The sequence below is a fragment of the Manis javanica genome, chromosome 12, assembly GCF_040802235.1.
Source record: "Manis javanica isolate MJ-LG chromosome 12, MJ_LKY, whole genome shotgun sequence".
Taxonomy (NCBI): Eukaryota; Metazoa; Chordata; class Mammalia; order Pholidota; family Manidae; genus Manis; species Manis javanica.
In genome coordinates, this window is record NC_133167.1 from 56,276,574 (window position 1) to 56,299,769 (window position 23,196).

The window sequence follows — 23,196 nt, forward strand, 5'->3', positions numbered from 1 at the left end:
GCAATCCTTGCCCCTTTAGCAGCCCTCTCACTGTTAGGAAGTCTCTCAGACTGCCCACCTTTCTTTTGTCCAGAGCAGCCGGTTGTGGGTACCTGTTGTCCACAAGTAGCTGGAATCTCAGTCTCTTCAAGTATTCTGCCTGTCTTAGCTTCCAACCCCACTAATCTTCAGAGCACAATGTAATGTAGGTTTGTGCTTCCAGAGCATATCTCCAGGGCTGGGTGTTCAGCAGTCTTAGGCCTCCACCTACCTCCCTGCTCCGTTTTTCTTCCTCCCACAGGTGGGCTGGGGTGGGGGAAGGGCTTGGGTTGCGCTGGATCAGGGCTTTGGTACCTTACTCTTTTCCATGAGGTGTGCTCTGTTTCCCAGGTGTAGGCAGTCTGCCCTAGCCTTCTTTCCTGTTGCTCTTTCAGGATTAGTTGTATTTGCTGTATTTTCATATTATATGTGGTTTGGGGAGGAGATTTCTATCTCACCTCTCACACTGCCTTCTTTAAGCCAATCTGTCATTTTAGATTATTTTGTAAAGTTGTACATATCCTTCTAGGGAAAGGAAACACATTGAACATTAGTGAATAGTATTACAGTATCATCAATTTATTTAACGTTTCCTTTGACCATCATTGAGAGGACAGATAATATGTTTTGATGGCTCCAAGAAATAAACCATCTTTAACTAGATTCATTAACTGGAAACAGAGACTAGGCAAAATTGTTAAGTATATGCATCTTTAATTGGAAAGACTAGGGTCTCCCAGATAATATATTTATTTTAATGGAAGGCTCCTAAAAAAGGCTGCTTAGTCTCATGTGGTCTAACATTTGGGACTCTAATGATAGGAAATTCAAACTGAGAAGGGGCCCTATGAATAATTGAGCAGATATTTTGGAGCAAGTATTCCTTTCAACATTAGTAATATTTATGTTTGTAAAATACCTTTGAAACCCTTTCACATATATTCTTGTAAAACAACTTGGGAAATAAGGAACAACACACAGAAGAAAAGGTAAGAATCAACTATAATGCCAAAATCTGGAGATTTTGATATGTGGGAGATAAGTATTGATGACAAATGGAGGCATAGAGAGTTTTGGTGATTTGATTGGGGCTGAGAGACCAATAGATATTTTTGAGCTCCATTGGCTGATGTGATCTGGAGACTTAGGGTTATCTGATGAACCAAGACAATTCTTTCCTTCATACCTTCTCATTCCTCTTTATCCCTGTTTGGGATTCATTCTTCAGAGGTCTTGTGCTTCTATGATGGGCTTCATCTCCTTTCTATTTCTCCTTCTCCTTCAGACCCTTTAAATGATGGTGTATGTTCCCTTGCCGTTTGATATGGTCACATATACTAGCCTGGATTAGTTCAGCTTTCCAGAAGTAACAGTCTTTGCCACAGATACACAGCTAGGGGATTGCCTTGATGATCCATGGGCAAATTCACTCTCACTGTTCTCTGCCCCCCTCTGACTCCCCCTCTCCCATCTTGTTGGATTCCTCAAGCATGTTGTTCACCACCATCCCCTCTTCCCTGTTCTTATAGCCAGTTAGTGCTGGCTTCACATCCTGCCCTCAGCTATAGTGGGAATGATGTGAAGACACTCTCAACATTCTCTTTTGCCTCCCCACTCCTCCTGTGCTCATCCCATGGAAGACCCAAGCTCTGGGTCAGTGCAGCTCTGATCTTTCAGTGTGGCCTTCCTCTCCTCCAGAACTAACCCCATAACTTCTGTTTCTCATCCAATTCCTTCTTCCCTTGACTATCTTTGCCTTCCATTATTCTTCTGTGTTACTAAATTCAATAACCCACTGTTTATGTTATTTGACTCTTCTGCAACTATTCTGCACTATAGTTCCCCTTTAGTTTTAGCTAGAAAATAACTTTTCCCTTCTGTACAAGTATTTCTTTATCTAAAATTTAGAAAATAGAAACAGTAATTTTAAAACTCCCATAAGAAGAATTCTTTCACAGTGTGTACATGTATCAAACCATCATGTTGTACACTTTAAATATGTTAGAATTTTGCCAGTTATACCTCAGTAAAGCTCAGGGGAAAAGATTAGTGATTGCTACAGGAAGCAGGAATAGAGGGATGAACACAGATTTTTAGGGCAGTGAAATTACTCTCTATGATAGTATAATGGTGAATACATGTCTTTATACAGTTGTCAAAACCTTTAAAATGAGCAACATCAAGAGGGAGTCCTAATATAGACTATGAAATTTGGGTGATTTATCAGTGTGGGCTCATCAGCTGTATCACATGCACCACTCTGGTGGCTGATGTTGATAATGAGGGGTGTTAGTGTGTATGTGTGGGGGGAGGGGGATGGGAACTCACTCTACTTGCACTCCTTTTGCTGTGAACCTAAAAATAAAGTCTAACTCTAAAAAAATAAAGAAAAAACATTTTATTTAAAAAGTAAAGAAACATTATCCAACATGGATGGAGCTAGAGGGTATTATGCTCAGTGAAATAAGCCAGGCAGAGAAAGACAAGTACCAAATGATTTCACTCATCTGTGGAGTATAAGAACAAAGGAAAACTGAAGGAACAAAACAGCAGCAGAATCACAGAACCCAAGAATGGACTAACAGTTACCAAAGGGAAAGGGACTGGGGAGGATGGGTGGGAAGGGAGGCATAAGGGTGGGGAAGAACAAAGGGGGAATTACGATTAGCATGTATAATGTAGGGGGGGTCATGGGGAGTGCTGTGCAACACAGAGAAGACAAGTAGTGATTCTACAACATCTTACTATGCTGATGGACAGTGACTGTAATGGGGTGTGTGGAGGGGACTTGGTGAAGGGGGGAGCCTAGTAAACATAATGTTCTTCATGTAATTGTAGATTAATGATAACAAAATAAAATATTATATTTAAAAAATAAAAAAGTAAAGAAACAAACAAAATCTCCCATAGATAATTCATTGTAGTTACGATTTTTCCAGGACTTTCCAAGGTATATAATACGTGTTTGCATACCTCCACACACCCACACTATTATCACTTAATATATTGTTTTCCATGTTAACAAATATTCTTCTGTACCATAATTTGAATTATGTGTATAATATTCCACTGTATATGTATACTTAGATTTACTTAACCAACTCCCTCCCGTTGGATATTCAAGTTTTTCTAACATATCATTATTATATAAATAATGCTATGGTTCATACCTTTATATAGAAACTGTTGTACATAGCTGTGATAATCACCAGAGGATAAATTTCTAGATGTGAAATTGATTCATCAAAGTGCATTTATACTTTTAACACTCTAGATACATGTCAGTAAATTTTTTCCAGAAACATTGTAATAATGTGTTTACACATTAGATGTGCTGTAAAGCCTTGAGGTTAAGAGTATGAGTTTCGGAGCTCTTTTCCATTCTTGTCACTGGCCCCCTTTCTTCTTCCTGCCCTGAATATTGTGTCTACTCAGGTTCTATTTTTTGTCCATTTTGTCTTTTCCTTGGACAATGTCTCCCTTGGTGATTTTACCCACCACTTAACATCAGAGGCCGATGACACCAAGATTAGTATCTCCAGCTCCTCCTCTTCTCCCCATTACATCTTAGATGTAATGTGTGTCAACCTGAACTTGGTATTATTTCCTTCAAACTTCCTGTGTTCCCTGCTTCAAGGAACTCCAACACCCTTCCTCAAACCAGAAGCCTCAATCTTATCCTTTGCATGGATGGCAGAACAGACTGTCATCCCCAGGATAAAAAATTCTTTGGGGGAACTACAATAACTTTTGGTATACAAAATTCTTTTATTTCACTGGGCAAACGGCCAAAGGTTTGTTTTTCTCACCTCTCAAGCTGTCCTTGTTTCTCTCATTCACTGCATGTTCCCTTTCTTCTGGCACTGTGACTTCTTCCCTCGGCTGCTTTGGATTTCCTAGGAGAGATTAGATGGGGCTTTGGTTATGGTGGTCCCACATGACTACTCAGTGCTGGTTCAAGACCATCAACAGCTATGGATGACTCTCAGCAGACCAAAGCAGGCCCCGCCATTCTAGTGCTGCTCTGGCTAGCCCAAGTCTGTAGATGATACCTTGCAGACATCTCTAAACTGACTTCTTTTCGTGCTCACTAGCGTTGCTGTAATCCAGGCTTTATTCTTAGGGAGAGGAAGAAAACCACTTTGCTCTTTTGGAAGATGATTTGACGGATGTGTCTGTTATTGTCTGGTTTCATTTGAACCAGTCTCTCTGCTTTCAGAGTAGTTAATCTCTCTGAGTCTTATCTGATAAGGGAGGACGTTAATAATACCTACCCCATAGGGTTGTTTTAATAAGTATATGAGAATAATGCATGTGAAACTGCTAAACAGGGATGTGGAGGGAACATCCAGTAAATGTTGACTTATCACTATCGTCTTCGAAGACCCACTTCTAAGAATCTAAAGCTGCTTCTGATTTCTCTAAACACAGTCAGTTGCTGGCTTTTCTATAGTATCTTGAACCTTCTTTACTTGGATGTTTATTTTATCTTAACTATTTCTGTCTTCACTAGACTGTGAGCTCCTCAAGGATAATAACCTTTTGAATAAATTTTTATATCCTCTAAATCCAGCAATGTGTCTGGCACATATGAAGTAGTAAATAAATATATGTTGGAAGAATCTTGACCCTTCACTCACACTATATTGAAAATTATTTTTAGTTGAATTGTAAAGCTAAATGTAAAAGTTAAACAATAAAGATTCTGGGGAAAGAATAGGAGAATATCTTCATGAGCTAGGAGCTGGGAAAGATTTCTTGAACAAGACCAAAAATGTACTAATGAAAAAGAAACTACCTATTGGTATTAAGACTAGAAACCATCGGAAAATTAATTTCTCAGAGGAAAATCTAAGTAGAAAAATCAAAATAAAATTTTAGGTCTGTAAATTAACTTCTAATTTCAAATTTTAAAAATATGTAGTTCTTATATTCTACAATGAATATTTTAAAATATACAAATATCTTTTTATCCCAATAATCATGGTCCCAAACTTGATATCTTATTTTTCCTCCTGTGGTATTGAGATGACAAGTTGACTTTTCCCCGTCATGTTATCTCACTGACACCCTATTAGTCTTTAGTAGTTTTTATCTAACTGTTTGAATATGGACCACTGATTTTAATATTAAGTGGAGCTTTTTACTGACTGATGTCTGTTTGATGCTGATAATTATATCTTCATCTTTTAAATATGTCCTCTTCTGACAGTCTATTAGAGTACAGGAAGTAGATCCTCAAACCTGTACATTTATCTTATTTTTTACAACTTCAGTTTTTCTTATATGATTTTATAACATACATAATAAATTAGCAATGTTAAAAATATAGAGTATTAAAAGTGATATACATGTAGCAGCATTATAGGCTCAAATATTTTTACTAACAGATGTGCCCAACCAAAGAGAAATATTGACCACTCGTTTAATTAAAATGTTTTAAATACTTGGAGCAGAAATAGTTGCCAGACTTCTTGTCTGGTGGTGTGATTCTGATCAAGATAGTTTTACATCTAGTTCTCTGTGGCTGCAGGAATTAGGGGAGGTAGTACTGTTGTGGGTGTTTTGATTAGGGCCTAATTTCCTAAAGATGTTCATGGTGACATTTTAAATTAAAAGAGACAGGTGAGTGTATGCATTAAAAATTAGATGATAATGTGTCTTTTTTAAAAGTTATTTTACAATGATGTTTATAAAGAGTGGTAAGCTATCAGAAATGGATAGCTAATATTTAATTTTAATTAACTGCTTTCTTCTATCCTAGGCTGACCAGATATCTGGTTTTCACATAAGATCTGTTCTCTGTGTCCCTATTTGGAATAGCAACCACCAAATAATCGGTAAGACAAAACCTAAAGAGTTCAAACTTCTTTTGTAATGGAAGACAAATATACTTAAAGATACACTCATATCTTTTTACTCCCTTTCTTATGCCCAGAACTCATCAACCTATGTTTCATGCTCTTGTATAGTCTTCTAAGTGTAGACTCCTGATTAATCGTCATTAACCAGAATAATGAACAAATACTTACTCTTTTAAATAAGAACCAATAATTTTGAGGTTGGAAGGTATCTCAGAAATCAACTAATAGAACTCTCTTATATTACCTTGTGGAAACTGAAGCAGAGAGAGGGAGGGAGGGGGAGAGCAGAGAGAGGATTGGGGGGGGGGCGGGCACAGAGACTTGAATAGGGTCACAAAATGCATCAGCAGCTGAGCAGGATTAACACCCAGGCCTCCTAACTCCTAGTACGAACTTTCAATATGTTTACATTTATGCTTTTGCACATGGAGTAAATGCAAAGGAAGAAAGAATGTGCATTTTTAGACATACACTGAGCACACATCTTTCAGCCTGGATGGTTCTGAAATAGGTCACACTTACCTCAGAATAAAGGGAATCATGGGCCAAAACAGCTTCCAGTTTTTCTCTCCTTCTCTGCTCCTTTCCCTCCCCTCAAAAATTCAATCAAGAAAACATCAAACCTAAGAAATGAATCTAGGCAAGAAGTCAATAGCTGAAGTAGAGAGTCATGAAAGATAGAGGCATTAATTAAAATTATGGAAATATGATTAAAATGTAATTTTTTTCCTGAGAGACGTAAGGTAACTAATGCATCTACTTGCTTCTCTTTGCTTCCCCCAAGGATTGCCTGTTAAACTCTAGGGCAGTGCTACTTACCCAAGGATTTAGTATTCTGTGAATGTTGTTAAGATTTGAATTCTAACAATTTTTTTCATCAATTTGCTTAAAATGCAGGGAAATATTGGTACATTATTAAACATAAAGAATATCCTAAGATTTGGGAACTTGAGCCCCTATTAAAGCATTGGATTACATCATTTGTAGAGTTTTAAATATATTTAAATTCAAAGTGAAGAGAAAGTCCATAAGAAACACTACATGTTATCTGTTGATGTCCAATGGCAATCTCACAGTCCAACATTTTATTCCTAACAGTAAACATCTTTTATTCTTTCAAAATTAGACTGTAGTTTGCCTGTTACATGCTAAAAGGTCTGCATTTCATTATCTATGTGTATGAGTTACCTCCCTGTTGGGAAGTTAGATGTTTTAAAAAATACAAGCATGCTTTAGAATTACAGAAAATTTTGTTTGTACGAAATCGGAACACAGGGGAATGGTTTTCAAGATTGTTCTATTTTTCTAGTTAGAATTGTCTGTTTTCATAGTCATGCCCTAAACCGTCTGGTATAATGCTGGAAATGAACTTTGGAAGGAGGAAACACACATGAATTAAGTTTGTTTAACAGGCAGCAAAACTAACCTTGCTTTGAAGGTTAACTATATCATAATTCCTAACATTTCTTGAATGTTCACTCTGTGTGGAGCCATATGCTTTAAGACATCCAAATATCATCTCATTTAATCTTCATAACTCTGAGATAGTTAACATTTTAATCCCCATTTTTCAGATGAGGAATTTCAGTGCTAAAAATGTTGGGTAACTTAGTCAAGGCAATAGCAGATGGAGTTGAAATTTGAACCAAGACAGTCTGAATCCAGAGCCTATGATCTTAGTCACTGTATCATAATGCCTCACTTAGGTATTGTGGTTCAGGAAATTGAAAAAAGAATAAACACACACAAGCACACACGCCCACATATACACACTGTTACGTATATAATTGCTCTTACGTTTACGTTTCTGTGTATATCTGCCAGATATATCAGAGTCATTATGAGCAATCATCTTGAAAACCATTTTCAGGATATCAAACTGATGCTTGGCAGACTCCAGGCTTCACTGTGACCCAGCCTGGATATCACAGCCTTGGCAACAGACTGTTCACTGTACATCTCAGATCTGCTTTCATGTAGACAGCAGGCATTAGAGAGCCCAGAGATTAAACTGAGTGCAGTTCACTTAGAGGAGGCATAAGTCAGCTGAGGTTTACTGTATTGTAGTAACACTGCCAGTGTTGAAAATGACCACGTCCCAAACTCTTCCCATAGGAGTGGCTCAAGTGTTAAATAGACTTGATGGGAAACCTTTTGATGATGCAGATCAACGACTGTTTGAGGTAAGAAAATACATTTGTGAACCAAGGGTTGTGGCTGCTAGTTGCAGCTTGCCCATTTGTAAAGATAAATCATTGCTAATCAGCTGTCGTTATACTGAACTGATGTGACAGAATTAAAAGGAAGATTTAAAGAATATATCAATGCTTAGGTTAATGTGAGTCTATTTTTCACTAATTAGATTATTTTTAACCACTGATTATTTAATATTAATTTTATTATGGAATTGAATCTCCTCATCCCTGCAAAGTGTTGGTGGTCTTAACCTTGTGCTGCTTGCTTTGTGTTCAGTCTTGAGACCTGTGCCAGACGTCTGGCCATCACCTTTCCTGTTTACAAGCTTCTGTGTAGTCCAGTCTGCCCTCTAGCTGGAGAGATTATTTTTGAATGGGCTTCCTCATAGACTTTGTACCAGTGGCCACCCTGAAAACCTCATGATTATTTTCTGCTAGGCTAGAATACCTCCTAGCTTTTTACGAAATGGTTCTAAATCTATCTTCCTTTCCCTTATCATTTACCTTATGAGTACACTCACTTGGTTTCTTCACCAATATTTTATAGCTTAGCTAATAAAAGAAGTTGCTTTTGCTTAAATGGAATGGAATTACTAAAATCAGTCCACAACCTAAATAAATTAAGAACACATTTAAGACTCTAAGTATGGCTTTAAATATATAAAGTCATTTCTTCACAATGACATTAAATTAATAATTTTTCTCCTGTGCAGTGTGAGCTATAAAACTGTTACATGACAATAGTAATTAAGAATTTTAATGTGCATATTTCCCCAAGGCCTATCTCTGTGTACAATAAAATTATATTTTCAGAGCCATCCCTGATGATTGCCTGCTTTCATATAAGATTATGCCACTGAGTTATTGCAAGTTTTAATTGCTGGACTTTCTCTTTTCTAGGCATTTGTCATCTTTTGTGGCCTTGGCATCAACAACACAATTATGTACAATCAAGTGAAGAAGTCCTGGGCCAAGCAGTCTGTGGCTCTTGACGTAAGTCAGTATTTATATCAGAATTATATGCTAAGAAGTTCTGATTTTATTAGGAAAAGAAATCCTTGGTATGGGGCTTAATTTCTCAATTTTTAATAATCTACTTATTGGGTTAGAGTCATGGGTTTGAATTTGATGAAAGCTAGAGACCCTCTCTGGAAAAAATGCACATATGCACATAATTTTGCATATATTTTTAGGGAGCTCATGGATCCCTTGAAGCCCATCCATATATGTTTCACAGTTAGATATAGATTTTAAATATTAGTTTATTAAATGTAACGATGCAAAAGTAATTTTTCAGGAATTTAAATGTATTATTGATTTATTTTGAATATGTACAGATTGTCTGAAAATTCACAACTTTTCTTACATTAGGGGAAAAACCTCACTATAAAGATAATGTGACCCAGATGGGGGTAATTGCTCCTGTCATTATCCAGCTACCTCCACCCGCCTCTCACACACACACACACACACACACACACACACACACACACACACATACACATCCCACCGAGAGCTCCAACCTGTTTTCTCTGCCTGAACTGTATCTCATCGCAGACTTACTAAGTCCTAAAATAACAGTTCTTATCTCCCTGAATCCCACCTTGTTTTGACCCAAGACCTATTTTCTCTTCCAGCTTCTGGCAGTATGTATTATCAAAGATTTTGTTTATGTCTATGAAATAGTAAGTAGAATGGAAAAAAGATCACACAATATATGACATTATGTAGACCGATATGATGTAATACATGTGCTATATGATGTAATACATGTGCTATCTTCAAAATATTCTGTGTATCAAGACAAATATTCATAGAAAGAGAAAACCAAGGGAGAGGACAGGTAGGCAAGTCAAGGGTACCTGCAGAACTTGATTTGAGGTTTAAAAGACATACAACTATGGTTACTTATGTGTATATTTCTTTTCACTAGACCATGAACTCTGGAAGCGCAGGGATTTTTGTCTTTTTTATATAATCTTATCCCCAGTGCCTAGCAGGGAACCTACCACAGAGAAGGTGTTTATTAGATGGTGTTTGGATGGATGGAAAGGGTGGGAAAGAAGGAGAAGAGAAAAGTGGAAGCAGGGGATTTTTTTCCTCTCCCTTTGAGATGACCCTGCTTTGTAACATCTTTACAGTAAAGAATAAAAATAGTATCTATCAGATGAATTAATTTGTAAGTGAACTGCAAACATGCAAACAGTCACTAAGAATCACTAAAAGAGCATTAAGGTCTATGTGCCAAACTGCTTTCAAATCCTGGCTCTTGTCAATTGTGAAAATTAAATGGGATGATGCATGAGAAGATTTTAATACACAGTCAATAAAATTATAGTAATAACAATCATTATGTTATTATTGCAGTAATATATTTATTACTGAGAAATCACTAGAGATTGTGAGAAAGAGCAAAGGACAGGAATTTGGAACAGGAAACGATGTCATGACTCCTTTACTGTCTTCAAATTCTTATCTCCACAGAGTTGCCTTACCAATTGTTTCTTAGTTTCTGTAACTGTAAAAAAGGAACACTATACAGTTGTCCCACATAAACCCTACTCCATATTGTCGTGTTATAATTCACACACACACACATACACACACACACACACACACACACACCATCTCATATCTACCCACATTCTCACTCCTTACCTACATCCTAGTGGAGCTTCATCCTGTTGAGAAAGGGCTAGAATAACTGGGTTGAAGCGTGAATGGCTGTGTACCAGAGACAGACAGAACTTTCACCGCCACCACTTCCTGATCCCTGCCTACTGCCCAAGGGGCACAGTCCCCATTACCTGTAAGTGCTATAGTCAGTCTCCTCACACATGAATCACTCACTTGGTGCCATGATGAATGCCTTCTTGTTTGTGTAACTCAGAAACCTTCTCTCCATATATATGAAAATATTAGACACTCCAAAATTTCCAGCCCAGTTCTGAGCCTCATGACAATCTCATCCTTTTGGAAGTTGATTTGTACGTGTAGACCTATATGTTCTGTGTACCTTAATTTTGTGCCAGTGTCAAAAGTGGCATTCCCTGTCAGAGTTCTGGTGTTGCGGTCTTGGTTTGGTGTTCCCACCAGCCCAACTCCCACCCTCTACATAGCAAATTCTTGATTGTTCTGATCCAGTGGCACCCAACCCACTCACTCCCCAGCCCAGGAATCTACATGGAAGAACATCTGGAAAGATTTTTTTATGTCAAGACTTTATGAGGACAAAACACAATTTATTAAGAGCTACTAAACCCAAACTCTGGAATGAAATCTACATATACTATAGTATACATTAATTCTGAATGAGTATATATTGTTTAAATTTGTGTATTTATAAATATTATACACAAACATGAATAATGTAACATCCATGTAAACATTTATATTAATGCATTTATAGCTATGTATTTATAAGCAGCCTAGTCTAGTAAAGGATTTATAGCTCAAATATAAATGATCCAGCAAATTTTTCAAAAGGTAAAATAATAATGATAATAAGAGAGCTGAGAGCCTGAGTGTGCCAGGGAGAGCGGAACCTCTGCTATTCCGAGGTCATCTCCATCCCTCCTCCCCACGGCCCTGGGATAACCGTCTCCCCTTTTTCCACTGTGGTTAGGGGAAGACTCCCACTCACATCTAGCCAGGTTCCTCTTCTTGTCTTGTCTCAGTTTTGCTTATTCTCTTCCACTCTTATACTGCTTGAACTTGTTCAAGAAGATCTATATCTAGGTGCAGCCTTCTCATTCCCATAATCATACTGTAGTGTCTGTTTTTCAGTTGACAGCAAGAGCTGAGGGAAATAATCCACCCAGCAGCCCCCAGTGACAATAACACTCTGAGCCTTTGCCTCCCCAGAAAGTTATTTCATGGCCCGGAGAGGTAATGTGAGTACATTTCTTCCAGTATGTTCATGAGACTCTTGAGAGACAGCACAGTATACTCTACTGGCTTTTAAAAATGCTCTCCCTCAGGCATTTTAAATAAAAATACTCCATTGGTGCATCCTCTGGCAGTAAGTATTCTCCAGATAAATTCTCTGGGAAGGCTGATCTTTACAAATGCTTACTGAAATGCTTAGAGCTACCAAGAAGTACACTTTTAATGCAGGCTTTCTTCACATCAATATCCATGGCAGAAGGAGGCTGCTGGCTTTATCTAAGCAAAAGGCAGTGTAGGGAGACAATATAAAACCTTATCTTTGGTATTTAGTCTGATCAGTCTAGTGAGGCTTGAATTCCAGTTCGGTAGCTATTGATCTTGGGCAGCCTATTTAAAGTCTCAGTATGTTTTTCCATATGGTTATGATAAGAAGGTGTTTTAACAGTTAAATAAAATAGTGCAGGGAAAAGTGCTTACAGAGTATTTAGTTATAGTTAGCATGTAACAAAAATCAACTGTTCTGTGAACCAGAGCACATGCCTTCACTAATCTGTCCTGAGTTCTGTCTGCTCAGACCAAGATATGCTATAAAATGTGCTGGCTGAGGTGCTGGGGAGGAGGTGTAATTTTTTGCTCTTTTATCAGGAAGATAATTTCCTGCTTGAAGTTTGAGATGAAAACTGATGACCTGTTTCCTAGTTCCTTGACACACCCTTGCAATCACAACTGCTATACACCAGCACATGATGGCTTGACATGTGCCAGTTGTCTGTGACCTGTGTTATCCTATATGTTTCTGCCAAAAAGCCCAGGGCATGGAGATACGCAATTTCACATGACAAAAACAGCCATGCAAGTCTTCAAAAGTTACCCATCTCCATGAGCAAAGCCTTCCAAAAAAGACTTGCCATGCCAAGGAACCCCTTCCCTAACGCCACGTACTGGCAACTTAGCTAATTTTAGCCTAGTCCACAAATAGGGAAAATTAGAAATATAGACATACAAAATATCTTCTATCTTTCTGGCCTTTAAAAATTGAGGTGACTAATACATTATCTGAATTTTGTTTGACAGTTGGATTATAAACAGTTATTTTGATGATTGCTTTTCTTTATTTCTCATAATTTAGTTATACAATTCTACTGTTAAAGTCTTTTTTCCTCAATATATAAAATTAATACTCCAATGCCCTTAGAGAATAGAGATGCTCTCAAAGTTGAGTAATGGAGCAGAGAGGAATTTACTATCAGTTTTAATAACTTTAATTTTATGAGCCTATTTCTATTCTACCTGAACAGCCAAGAGCTTCATGAGAAATATACTAATGTATGCTGACATTTTTCTGAGAGTAAGGGTCCTAAGATAAAAGGGGAAAACTTTACCAGAAAGTATGGAATACAGAGAAAATTCAATATGAATGTAGACATAAAATATCACTTCTTCTTTTTGAATATCAAGAATTGTCTTTGGAAGTTGCAAATGAAGCCTTAGCTAATACTGATGAGAAGTTTTCCAGAAAATATCAGTATTAAGGGACACCTTCATGCCTCTGTGATCAGAAGATGGAAGACATGAGGGTCAAACAGAGAATGTGGGAAGGGCATATGCAGTCAGGAGCCAAGCCCCATTTATTCCACCTCCCAAAAGCTTCTCCCATGTGTTTCATTTTTTCCAGTTGCTGCAGCAGTTGTCCTACTTACGGGCTCCATTACCTCCCGACTGAGCGATTTTGATAGCCTTTTTTTGTTCTTCCTAAGCCATATTTTAGATTACAGAACCATCCACTCACAAACCTTAAATTACTCCCCCATTACCTATCAGAGTACAAACTTTCTGGCCTTTGTGGCCCTTACAAGTCTCAGAGCAAGCTGTCTTCCTACCTGCGGCTCACATTTCTCTTCTCAGGGAATTGTATGTTACTTACAATCTCAGCTGCATCATAGCCTACAAATCAGCCACCTGCTTCCCTGCCATCTGCCCTTTACTCTAACATCTCTCCACTTTAGTTACTCTCTGTTCCAATTAGGCCATCTCCCCTGAAAAATTGTCCCATTATTCAAAGCTCCTTTTAAATGTAGTCTTCTCTATAGAGCTTCTAATCCTGTGATTATTTCCCCTTTTTTATCCTATAGTATAATTAATTGTGAGTCTGTATGTTTTCCTTGGCTAGAACATATGTGCATTAAAGTGTGTGATCATGTCTTACCTATTATTCCTTTAATTTTTTAAATATATAATAGTACTCAATAAAAGTGTATTGAATACATGAATGCATGGAGCCACAAATAATTGTTTTGGTTTGCCTTGTCAACATTCTGAAAGGGAAAAGCTTAGACTGTGATGGATTAAGGAAAGATTAGTTTTGCTGGCCACAGAGCTGCATAGCATCACCTCTGTATCCCCTCCCTCCTCTATAGCTGTGAATACAAAATTATTTCTACTCATTTATTTGTGGAGGCCCTCTTTCCAGATACCATGGCCCCTGGTATCTTAGATGGATTAAGGGGCCAACTTTTTCCTGAAAGTAGGGAAGGAGAGAAGTGAAACAGACGATTGTTTCCTGAGGAATCTCCTAAGCTCGAAGGAGAGGACTTCCTCACCGGTGATGGAAAGGGCTAGAATGCCAACAAAATGCTACTGCATCTTTCTCACCCCTCTTCCTCTAAACCTACCCTGTTGAATCCATCTTTTCCCCTCCTGGGTGAACCCTGGTGGATTCCACGGCTCTTCTGACACACTCAGATGTGAAGTAGTCCCTGAGCTCTTCTCCTTCTCTGGGATTGGAAGTCAGCAGAGGGTCATAGTGTGCTGCTTTAGTCTTCCTCACTTCACCTCCTCCCCCAAGACAAGCACAGGGAGCAAGAGGGAGATAGGATAAAGGGTGAAGCCTTACGTGACTGGCGCTGTCCCAGCCTGGTTTCAAGGTCCTCTGGGTCAGATACCAACATTCTCTGTGTTGTGAATTGTTTTCATTCTTCAGGGAACTCCCATGCCTGGGATTCTCTCGTGGCCTCTCCTGGCTGACAGGTTACAATTCCCTCTCGGTCCCTGGTTTCCAGTGGCCCATCCAGACCTTGTCTGTGGGTCCCTCAGTCCTCCAGGAGTTTTCTCTTTGTCAGGGCCTGTTTTTCTTTTTCTCTTTTGTATTGTGGCAAAATAAACACAACATAAAATTTATCATTTTTTAGCTTAGAGTTTAGTAACATTAAATATATTTGCATTGTTGTGCACCCATCACTGCCAGCCAGCTCCCCAACGTTTTCATTGTCCCCAGCTCAAACTCTGTGCCCATTAAGCACCAGCTCCCCATTCTGCCTGGGCAACCACTGTGCTGCTTCATGTCTGTGACTTTGGCTGCTCTGCATGCCTCGTGTAAGTAGAATCACTTCTGTGTTTCTGTCCTTTGTGACCAAGTTATTTCACTTAGCTTAATGTCTTCAAGTTTCATCCATGTTGTAGCTTGTGTCGGAATTTCCTTTTTAAAGGCTGAACAATATTCTATTGTAAATATATACCATATTTTGTTTATCCATTCATCCACTGATGGACAGTTGGGTTTCTTCCATGGGCAGAGTCCTTTTAAGCCTTGTTATCTTTAACCAAATGTCTGATCATTAGATTGTACAATTGCAGGTCCTCCTTAAAGAAGCCCTCTGCTCCTGCCTACCAAACCTTTAGAATTATTAGGCATGAATCAGGTACCAATCTCTGTTCCTACACCACACTCAAGGGACGTTATTAGTTTCTACAAGTGGTTCTCTGGAAGGAACCCTCAAAAACCCAAACTAAAAAATCTTTCTTTTTAGGCTGCCCATGAACTGTTACCCTCATGTCACACAACGCAGAGACGGGCCATAGTGTGGGAATAGTGGAACATGTTGAGGGCATCATATTTCCAAGTTCTGTCAGGTGGCCTAGGTGGCCTAACACCACCCTTTACAACGTAGTATCTGTTTTCTCAACTATAAACTCAGACAGAAAGAGTCCCATTTAAACATGCTGTTATCTATCAAAATGTTTTTTTTCCAGACCAAGTTACTCCAGGGGTTGTCCAAATGATAAATGTCTAGCCTTGGAAGATTCATGTTTATTTGCAGGTACAATGAATACAGTTTATCAGTTGTAAAGCCAAGACACATCAGCAGGCATGTAACTGTTCCATTTGTAATTCTTTACTGAAAACATGTTTGATTATGTAAACACTTCTCTTGAAGAAAAGAGAAAAAGGAAACTCAAATGAACTACTTCCTTGAAATTGTTATATGATAATTAGCTCCCCATTGTAGCCACTTCTAGATCTCAAGTTACTTTAAAATAAACAAACAAACAATACTTTGCAAGCTGTTCTCTGTTAGAATTCCATGTTCTAATTGAGCTGGCTTATAAATTATGATCAAACAATTGTGGCTTTTTAAAAGGCCCAAAGAGAATAATCATGCCAACTTTTTAAAATTTATTTGGGTATCACAGTAAGACCAACTAAACAGATAATGTGGGCTTCAACCTTTCACTTTTTTTAATGCCCAAAGAAGGTCTGACAATGACATGTTGATTGGGCTTTGGGGGTGTTTTAATACAGCCCCTGCATAGAATCAATAGGGGAGCTTTTAAAAAAATTAGTGATTCCTGGGCTCTTTCCTAGACCAGTTGAATCAGAATCTCTCAAAATAGCAACTGAGTATATATACCTATAAAAAGTTCTCCTGGTGGTTCTGATGCACCGTGCAAGTTGAGAATCATAGTATAGAGGGATCCATTTGTGAGAAAATTTCTCCAAATCTTTCTCTCAGAAAAGACAAACACAGTTTGAGATATTCATACTTCCTTTATAAATATTTGTTAAATTCGGTTGAAGACAGTAGCTAAAATGAGGTTGAAGGCTTTCATCCTCTCCCTGCTTTAAATGCCCATTCACTCTTTGATCCCTTCTAATGGCTTCCATTCTTACCCTTCTTTTGAGGAGTCATCTAGAAGATTATCAGTGAAGAACTATGCTCAGTCCTCATTCTCAGTCCTTACATTTTCCTGCTGTTGACTATTTCCTCCTATCACAGAACAAAAATAACCAGTCTACCAGTAAATAACTATAGAAATACCTTGTTTTATTACACTTTGCAGATACTACATTTTTTACAAATTGAAGGTTTGTGGCAACCTGTGTCGAGCAAGTCTATTGGTGCCATTTTCTAACATAATTTCCTCACTTTGCGTCTCTGTTTTTGGTAATTCTTATAATATTTCAAACTTTTTCATTATTTCTATATGTGTTTTGGTGATCTGTGATCAGTCGTCTTTGATGTTGCTGTTGTAATGGTTTGGGGTGCCATGAACCATGCCTAGGCAAGATGATGAATTTAATCAATAAATCGTTGTGTGTTTTCTGACTGCTCCACTGACTGGCCGTCTCCCTGCCTCTGTCCCTCTCCATGGGTCTCCCTGTTTCCTGAAACACAAAAATATTGAAATTAGCCAACTAAAAACCCTACAGTGGCCTCCAGGTGTTCAAGTGAAAGGAAGAGTCATATGCTAATCAAAAACTAAAAATGATAAAGCTTAGTGAGGAGGCATGTGGAATGCTGAGATAGGTAGAAAGCTAGGCCTCTTACGTCTGTCAGCCAAGTTGTAAATGCAAAGGAAAAATTATTGGAGGAAATTGAAAGTGCTACTCCAGTGAATACACAAATGATAAGAAAGCAAAGCAGCCTTCTTGCTGATGCAGAGAAAGTTTTAGTAGTCTGAATAGAAGAACAGACCAGCCACAACATTCCCATAGCCATGGCCTAATCCATAGAGAGCTCTAACTCTGTTCAATTCCTTGAAGGCTGAGAGAGGTGAAGAAGTTTCAGATGAAAAGTCTGAAGCTAGCAGAGGTTCATTCATGAAGTTTAAGGAAAGAAGCCATCTCCATAACATCAAAGTGCAAGGCGAAGCAACAAGGGCTGATGTGGAAGCTGTAACAAGTTTTTTAGAAGATTTAGCTCAGATTATTAAAGGAGGCTACACTAAACAACAGATTTTCAGTGTAAATGGAACAGCCTTCTTTTGACAGAAGATGCCATCTACAATTGTCATAGGTAGAGAGGAGAAGTCAATGCCTGGCTTCAAAGCTTCACAGGACAGTCTGACTCTCTTGTTGGGAGTTAATGTAGCTGGTGGCTTTAAGCTGAAGCCAATGTTCCTTAACCATTCTGAAAATCCTAGGGCCCTTAAGAATTATGCTAAATCTACTCTGCCTGTGCTCTATAAATGGAACAACAAAGCCTGAATGAACAGCACATCTGTTTACAACATAGTTTACTGAATATTCTAAGCCTGCTGTTAAGAACTACTGCTCAGAAAAAAGATTGCTTTCAAAATACTTCTGCTCATTGACAGTGTGCCTGGGTCACCCAAGAGCTCTGATGGAGATGCACAATGAGATTAATGTTGTTTTCATGCCTGCTAACCCAACATCCATTCTGCATCCCATGGATCAAGGAGTAATTTTACTTTCAAGTCTTATGTTTTAAAGAAATATAATTGAAGGCTAAAGCTACCATAGGTAGTGATTCTTCTGATGGCTCTGGGCATAGTAAATGGAAAACCTTCTGGAAAGGATTCACCATTCTAGATGATATTAAGAACATTTGTGATTCAATGAAGAGATCAAAATATCAACATTAACAGAAATTTGGAAGAAGTTGATTCCAACCCTCATAGATAACTTTGAGGGGTTTAAGACTTCAGCAGAGAAAGTAACTGCAGATGTGGTAGGAAGGGGAAAAACTAAAATTAGGAGTGGAGTCTGAAGATGGATCTGAATTGCTGCAATCTTGTGATCAAACTTGAACGGATGAGGCCTTGCTTCTTATGGATGAGCAAAGAAAGTGCTTTCTTGAGATGGAATCTACTCCTGGTGAAGATGCTGTGAAACTTGTTGAAAGGCAACAAGAGATTTAGAGTATTACATGAACTTAGTTGATAAACCAGTGGAACGATTTGAGAGGATTAATTCCAATTTTGCAAGTTCTACTGTGGGTAAAATGCTATCAAACAGCATCACATGCTACAGAGAGATGGTTCACAGAAGGAAGAGTCAATTGATGCAGCAAACTTCATTGTTGTTTCAGTTTAAGAAATTGTCACAGCCTCCCCAAACTTCAGCAACCACCACCCTGATAGGCCAGCAGCCATCAACATCAAGGCAAGACCCTCCACAGCAAAAAGATTACAACTCACTGGAAGTTCTGATGATGGTCAACATTTTTTAGCAATAAAGTATTTTTTAATTAAGGTCCATACATTGTTATTTTTAGACATAATGACATTGCATACTTAATAAAATACATTATAATGTAAATATAACTTTTAAATGCACTGGGAAACCAAAGAAATCATTCAACTCATTTTATTTCATTATTTACTTTAATGCAATATCCAGACTAATCTCTGAGTAGTAGTTTTTATCATGTAGTTTAAATCATGTAGTTTATATCGTGGCGGTAGGAAAGAATAGGATGCAGAACAAAGATGAATGAACCTTAAAAACAAGGAACAGAGAGGCAATTTTAGTATCACACTACTCATAGGGGTATTTACTAGGATTTTATACTTTACCTGTAATATGTTCCATTTTCTTTAGTAAAAGGAGAAAGAGTTTCTATTCCAGTGCCTAGAATAGTACCTGACACATAGTTGGTATTTAGTATTTGGTTATTTACATTGTTCATTTATTGTTTATGAATGAATGAATGAATGAACCTAATTTTATATCCAATTACATATGTAGTTGATATCTGAAGCATTTTGTGTCCTACTAACAGCTTCTGTAAGTACCCATTTTTGCAAATTTAGGACATAGTTTTGTGAAACATCTGTGAAAACTGATTGCCAGTTGATAATTTTGTAAACAAATTCCACAAATTCTAGGAAGTTGGCTTATGTGGGGCATTTCCATGAGCTAGCAATGAAGAAATATGTGTGTTTTAATTTCTTTTGTTTCATAATGTCTGCAGTAGATAATTATGGTGATAATAACTATAGTAGATAATTATGGTTGCAAGGTATATTTTAAAACATTTTTGTTTGGAGGCTGAACAGTCATAATCCTAGAAATCTTCCTTTAGCTTCTATGACACTGTAATTAAATGGTTCTTCTCCGGCCTTTCATTCTTAATTTCCTCCATTTACCCTCTTTTAAGTATTCTTAAGGGGTCATTTGACCTATTTGCTCCTATTTTATGTATATTCTTTCCTGAATAATTTTAGCTACTCATTTGGCTTTACCTGCCATATCCAACCAGATGATCCCCAGTATGTATTACTAGTTGACTCTTTCCCTCTCTTTGAAGCTTCAAACTTTTATTGCCAAGTCTTTGTTCATGTCTGTGCCTCCAAAAGTTTAGGCTTAACACATCGAGCAATTACTATCTCCATTAAAAAGCAAATATATATATATATACATTTTAAAAATATATACTTATATATTATTAATAGAATATTGATATGTTTTCATTTATAGTGGTTTATCTTTAACATCTTCTTTCTCTGGTTTTACACATGTATTAACTTGCCAACCCAGTCAATTCTGCTCCTGCAGTGCCTCCATTTTCATTGCTATCTCCATGGTTCAGGTCTTTATTTCCTCTTCCCAGTATTAATTCTACTTATTCAAAAATGTTGATAATCCTGGCTCTAGTTTCTTCTTCCCCCACCCATAGTACACAGAATATACAGTTTTATTTTCCTATGACAGTACTGATCATATCAGCCCTCTAAAAACATCAGTGACTTCCCATTGCCTACAAATTAGAGCTTTCAAGGTTCTCTGCTATTGGCAGGAATCTTCTTTTCATCTCAGCTTTCACTTCCTTTCTGTAGGAAAAAAATCTGTTATTTGTGTTACTCAAAAATGTCCTGACATTTCCATTCTGAGCATTTTCTCCATGTGCTTTAATTATCTCCTAACAAACCTCACATTTCACCTCTTCTATTACTTTTTCCTAATCTGCCCCCAACAGATGTGATTATCCCTTCCTTTTACTCTATTTACAAAAGGGGCATTTGCCACATAAAATCTCTGCTATGTTGCTGGATCTTTAGGTATAAATATTTTACATAGACCAGTAAAAACATAGTACCATTTAGTTATCTGATATGAGGATAAATATTAGTCAAACTGTTTTCTTATGATTTTTCTATAGTATGACACATATATGATAATATTTTTTCTTACCTGTTCTTTTTTAATGTTTTAACTTATAAAAGCAAATGTATTATAGAAGCAATGTGTTACAGAAGATGTAAAAACTATTTTTTTATGAGAAGAAATCAAAATCAGTGGTAACCTACTGCTTAGAGCTAACCACCTTATCATTTGCATTGATGATTGTTTCCTTCTTTCAACCTTTTAAAGATCTCACTGTCTTCTGACTTCCACTGATACTAATGAAAAATATGCTTTCTTTCTTGTTGTTCTCCTAGATGTAATGTGTCTTTATTTCTCACTACTTTTAACATTTCAAAAAAAATCTTTTTTTCATGTCATTTGGCTATGATGTGCCTATATGTGTTTTACTTTTTATTTCTTCTTGGAGTTCAATTGCTTGTATCAAAGGGTTAATAACTTACATTAATTTCAGAAACTATTTTACTAATATCTCCCAAATATTCATTTTTCCTTATTCTCTCTCTCTGGGTGCAGTTACGTATGTGTTGAATCATGTGATATTGGCCCACAGGTCTCTAACACTCTGTAATTTTTTTCATTCTTTTTTCCTTCATGCTTCAGTTTGGGACTTTCTATTGAACTTTCTTGGAGTTCACTCATTCATTCTTCTGTCTGATCTATAAAGTTCATTAATATTTTATTGTAATATGTTGTATGAATATTGTATGTTTCAGTTCTGGAAATTTTGACCTGGCTCTTCTTTAAACTTCATTTCTCTGCTAAAATGTCCCAACTTTTATTAATTATGTCTAATTTTTCCTCAACATTTTTAACATGTAAGTCTTTACAAGTTATTTTAGATTCCCAGTTTTTACTTCTAACATCAGGGCATCTGTGAGTCTGTCTCTATTGATTATTTCCTCTCTTGATTATGGGTCACATCACATTTTTCTGTTTTTATTTTTCATGTCTTCATAAATATTTATTGAATACCAAACTTCTTGTATAGACTAAAATAGATGATATTTTTACTAGATACTGTGTAAGCTAGATAATTTTTTTGTTGTCCTCTGTTTTTCATTAAGAGGATATGTTATTCCTTAGTATCAGACAGCTAGAGTGAGCGGCTGATTATTCAAATTCAACCATCTGTAGTACTTAGCTGGAAATATGCTGAAGCATTCATTAGTTTCAGTTCATTTCTGGTTTCAAAAGAGATGATGGATATCTCCCTTTGCCCTTCAACCTAACTCCAACTATCGAGGCTGCATTAAGTGACTGGTCATAATCAGAATTTGAACTAGAAGTCGTTTGAGTTGCAGCTTGAGTTCTTTTCAGATCTGGATACATGTGAGTCCAATTCACTTCTGGATTCAACTCCAGCAGGGCCTAAAACCTAACTGGTGTGCAAGAATATAAGAGTTATTTTTCTAGCTCTGTATTCACCACTACTTTCATAGCAAACTTCTCATAGGGAAGAAATTTCAAGCTAAGAGATTTATACTTGCTTGTGTGGCTCTTCCAGGTATCAGTATGTTGTGCCAGCCCACAATGTCATTAAAAACTTAAGTAGTTTTCTTCCTTTCACGAGTCACTTTACTGATGATAGGCTGTGTATTGCCCAGTAAGCAGCTGGTCCCAGGTATGAAAGTAATCACTGCCCTTTATTCACCTATAAAGAACTTCTCCTGATTGGAATTTAGTTCATTTGGTTTTCTCTGTGTCACCACTCACTCTTTGATAGCTTTAAAATGAAATATGAATTTTATTTTATCTATTTTTTCTTGTTGTTATGAAGGTAGTGACAGTCTTGTAATCTGCATCCTATCTGGAAGTAGAAAACTCTTGCCAGTTCTTTTTGCTCTCACTGCTGATATTGATGTATTTATTTATAATACTTATTTAGACATTAGATTTGGTACTCTAATCTTTCTTATCAAACCACTTCAAAACTTATTAGTTTAAAACAACAATTTCATTATTTCTTTTTAATTTTTTATTAAGGTATTATTGATATATACTCTTATGAAGGTTTCACATGAAAAAATAATGTAGTTACTACATTTACCCATATTATCAAGTC

At 37.1% G+C, this 23,196-nt stretch overlaps 1 protein-coding gene across 2 annotated transcripts in view; it reads left to right on the plus strand.

Annotated features, from left to right (window-relative positions):
• PDE11A (phosphodiesterase 11A) overlaps positions 1-23,196 on the plus strand; it is a 387,045-nt gene that overhangs the window by 213,447 nt on the left and 150,402 nt on the right. For both annotated transcript variants that reach the window (XM_073218656.1, XM_073218657.1), the window contains exons 7-9: positions 5,783-5,858; positions 7,998-8,065; positions 8,978-9,070. In XM_073218656.1, the coding sequence (XP_073074757.1) occupies positions 5,783-5,858; positions 7,998-8,065; positions 8,978-9,070 (237 nt within the window). The remainder of the gene's footprint in view (positions 1-5,782; positions 5,859-7,997; positions 8,066-8,977; positions 9,071-23,196) is intronic.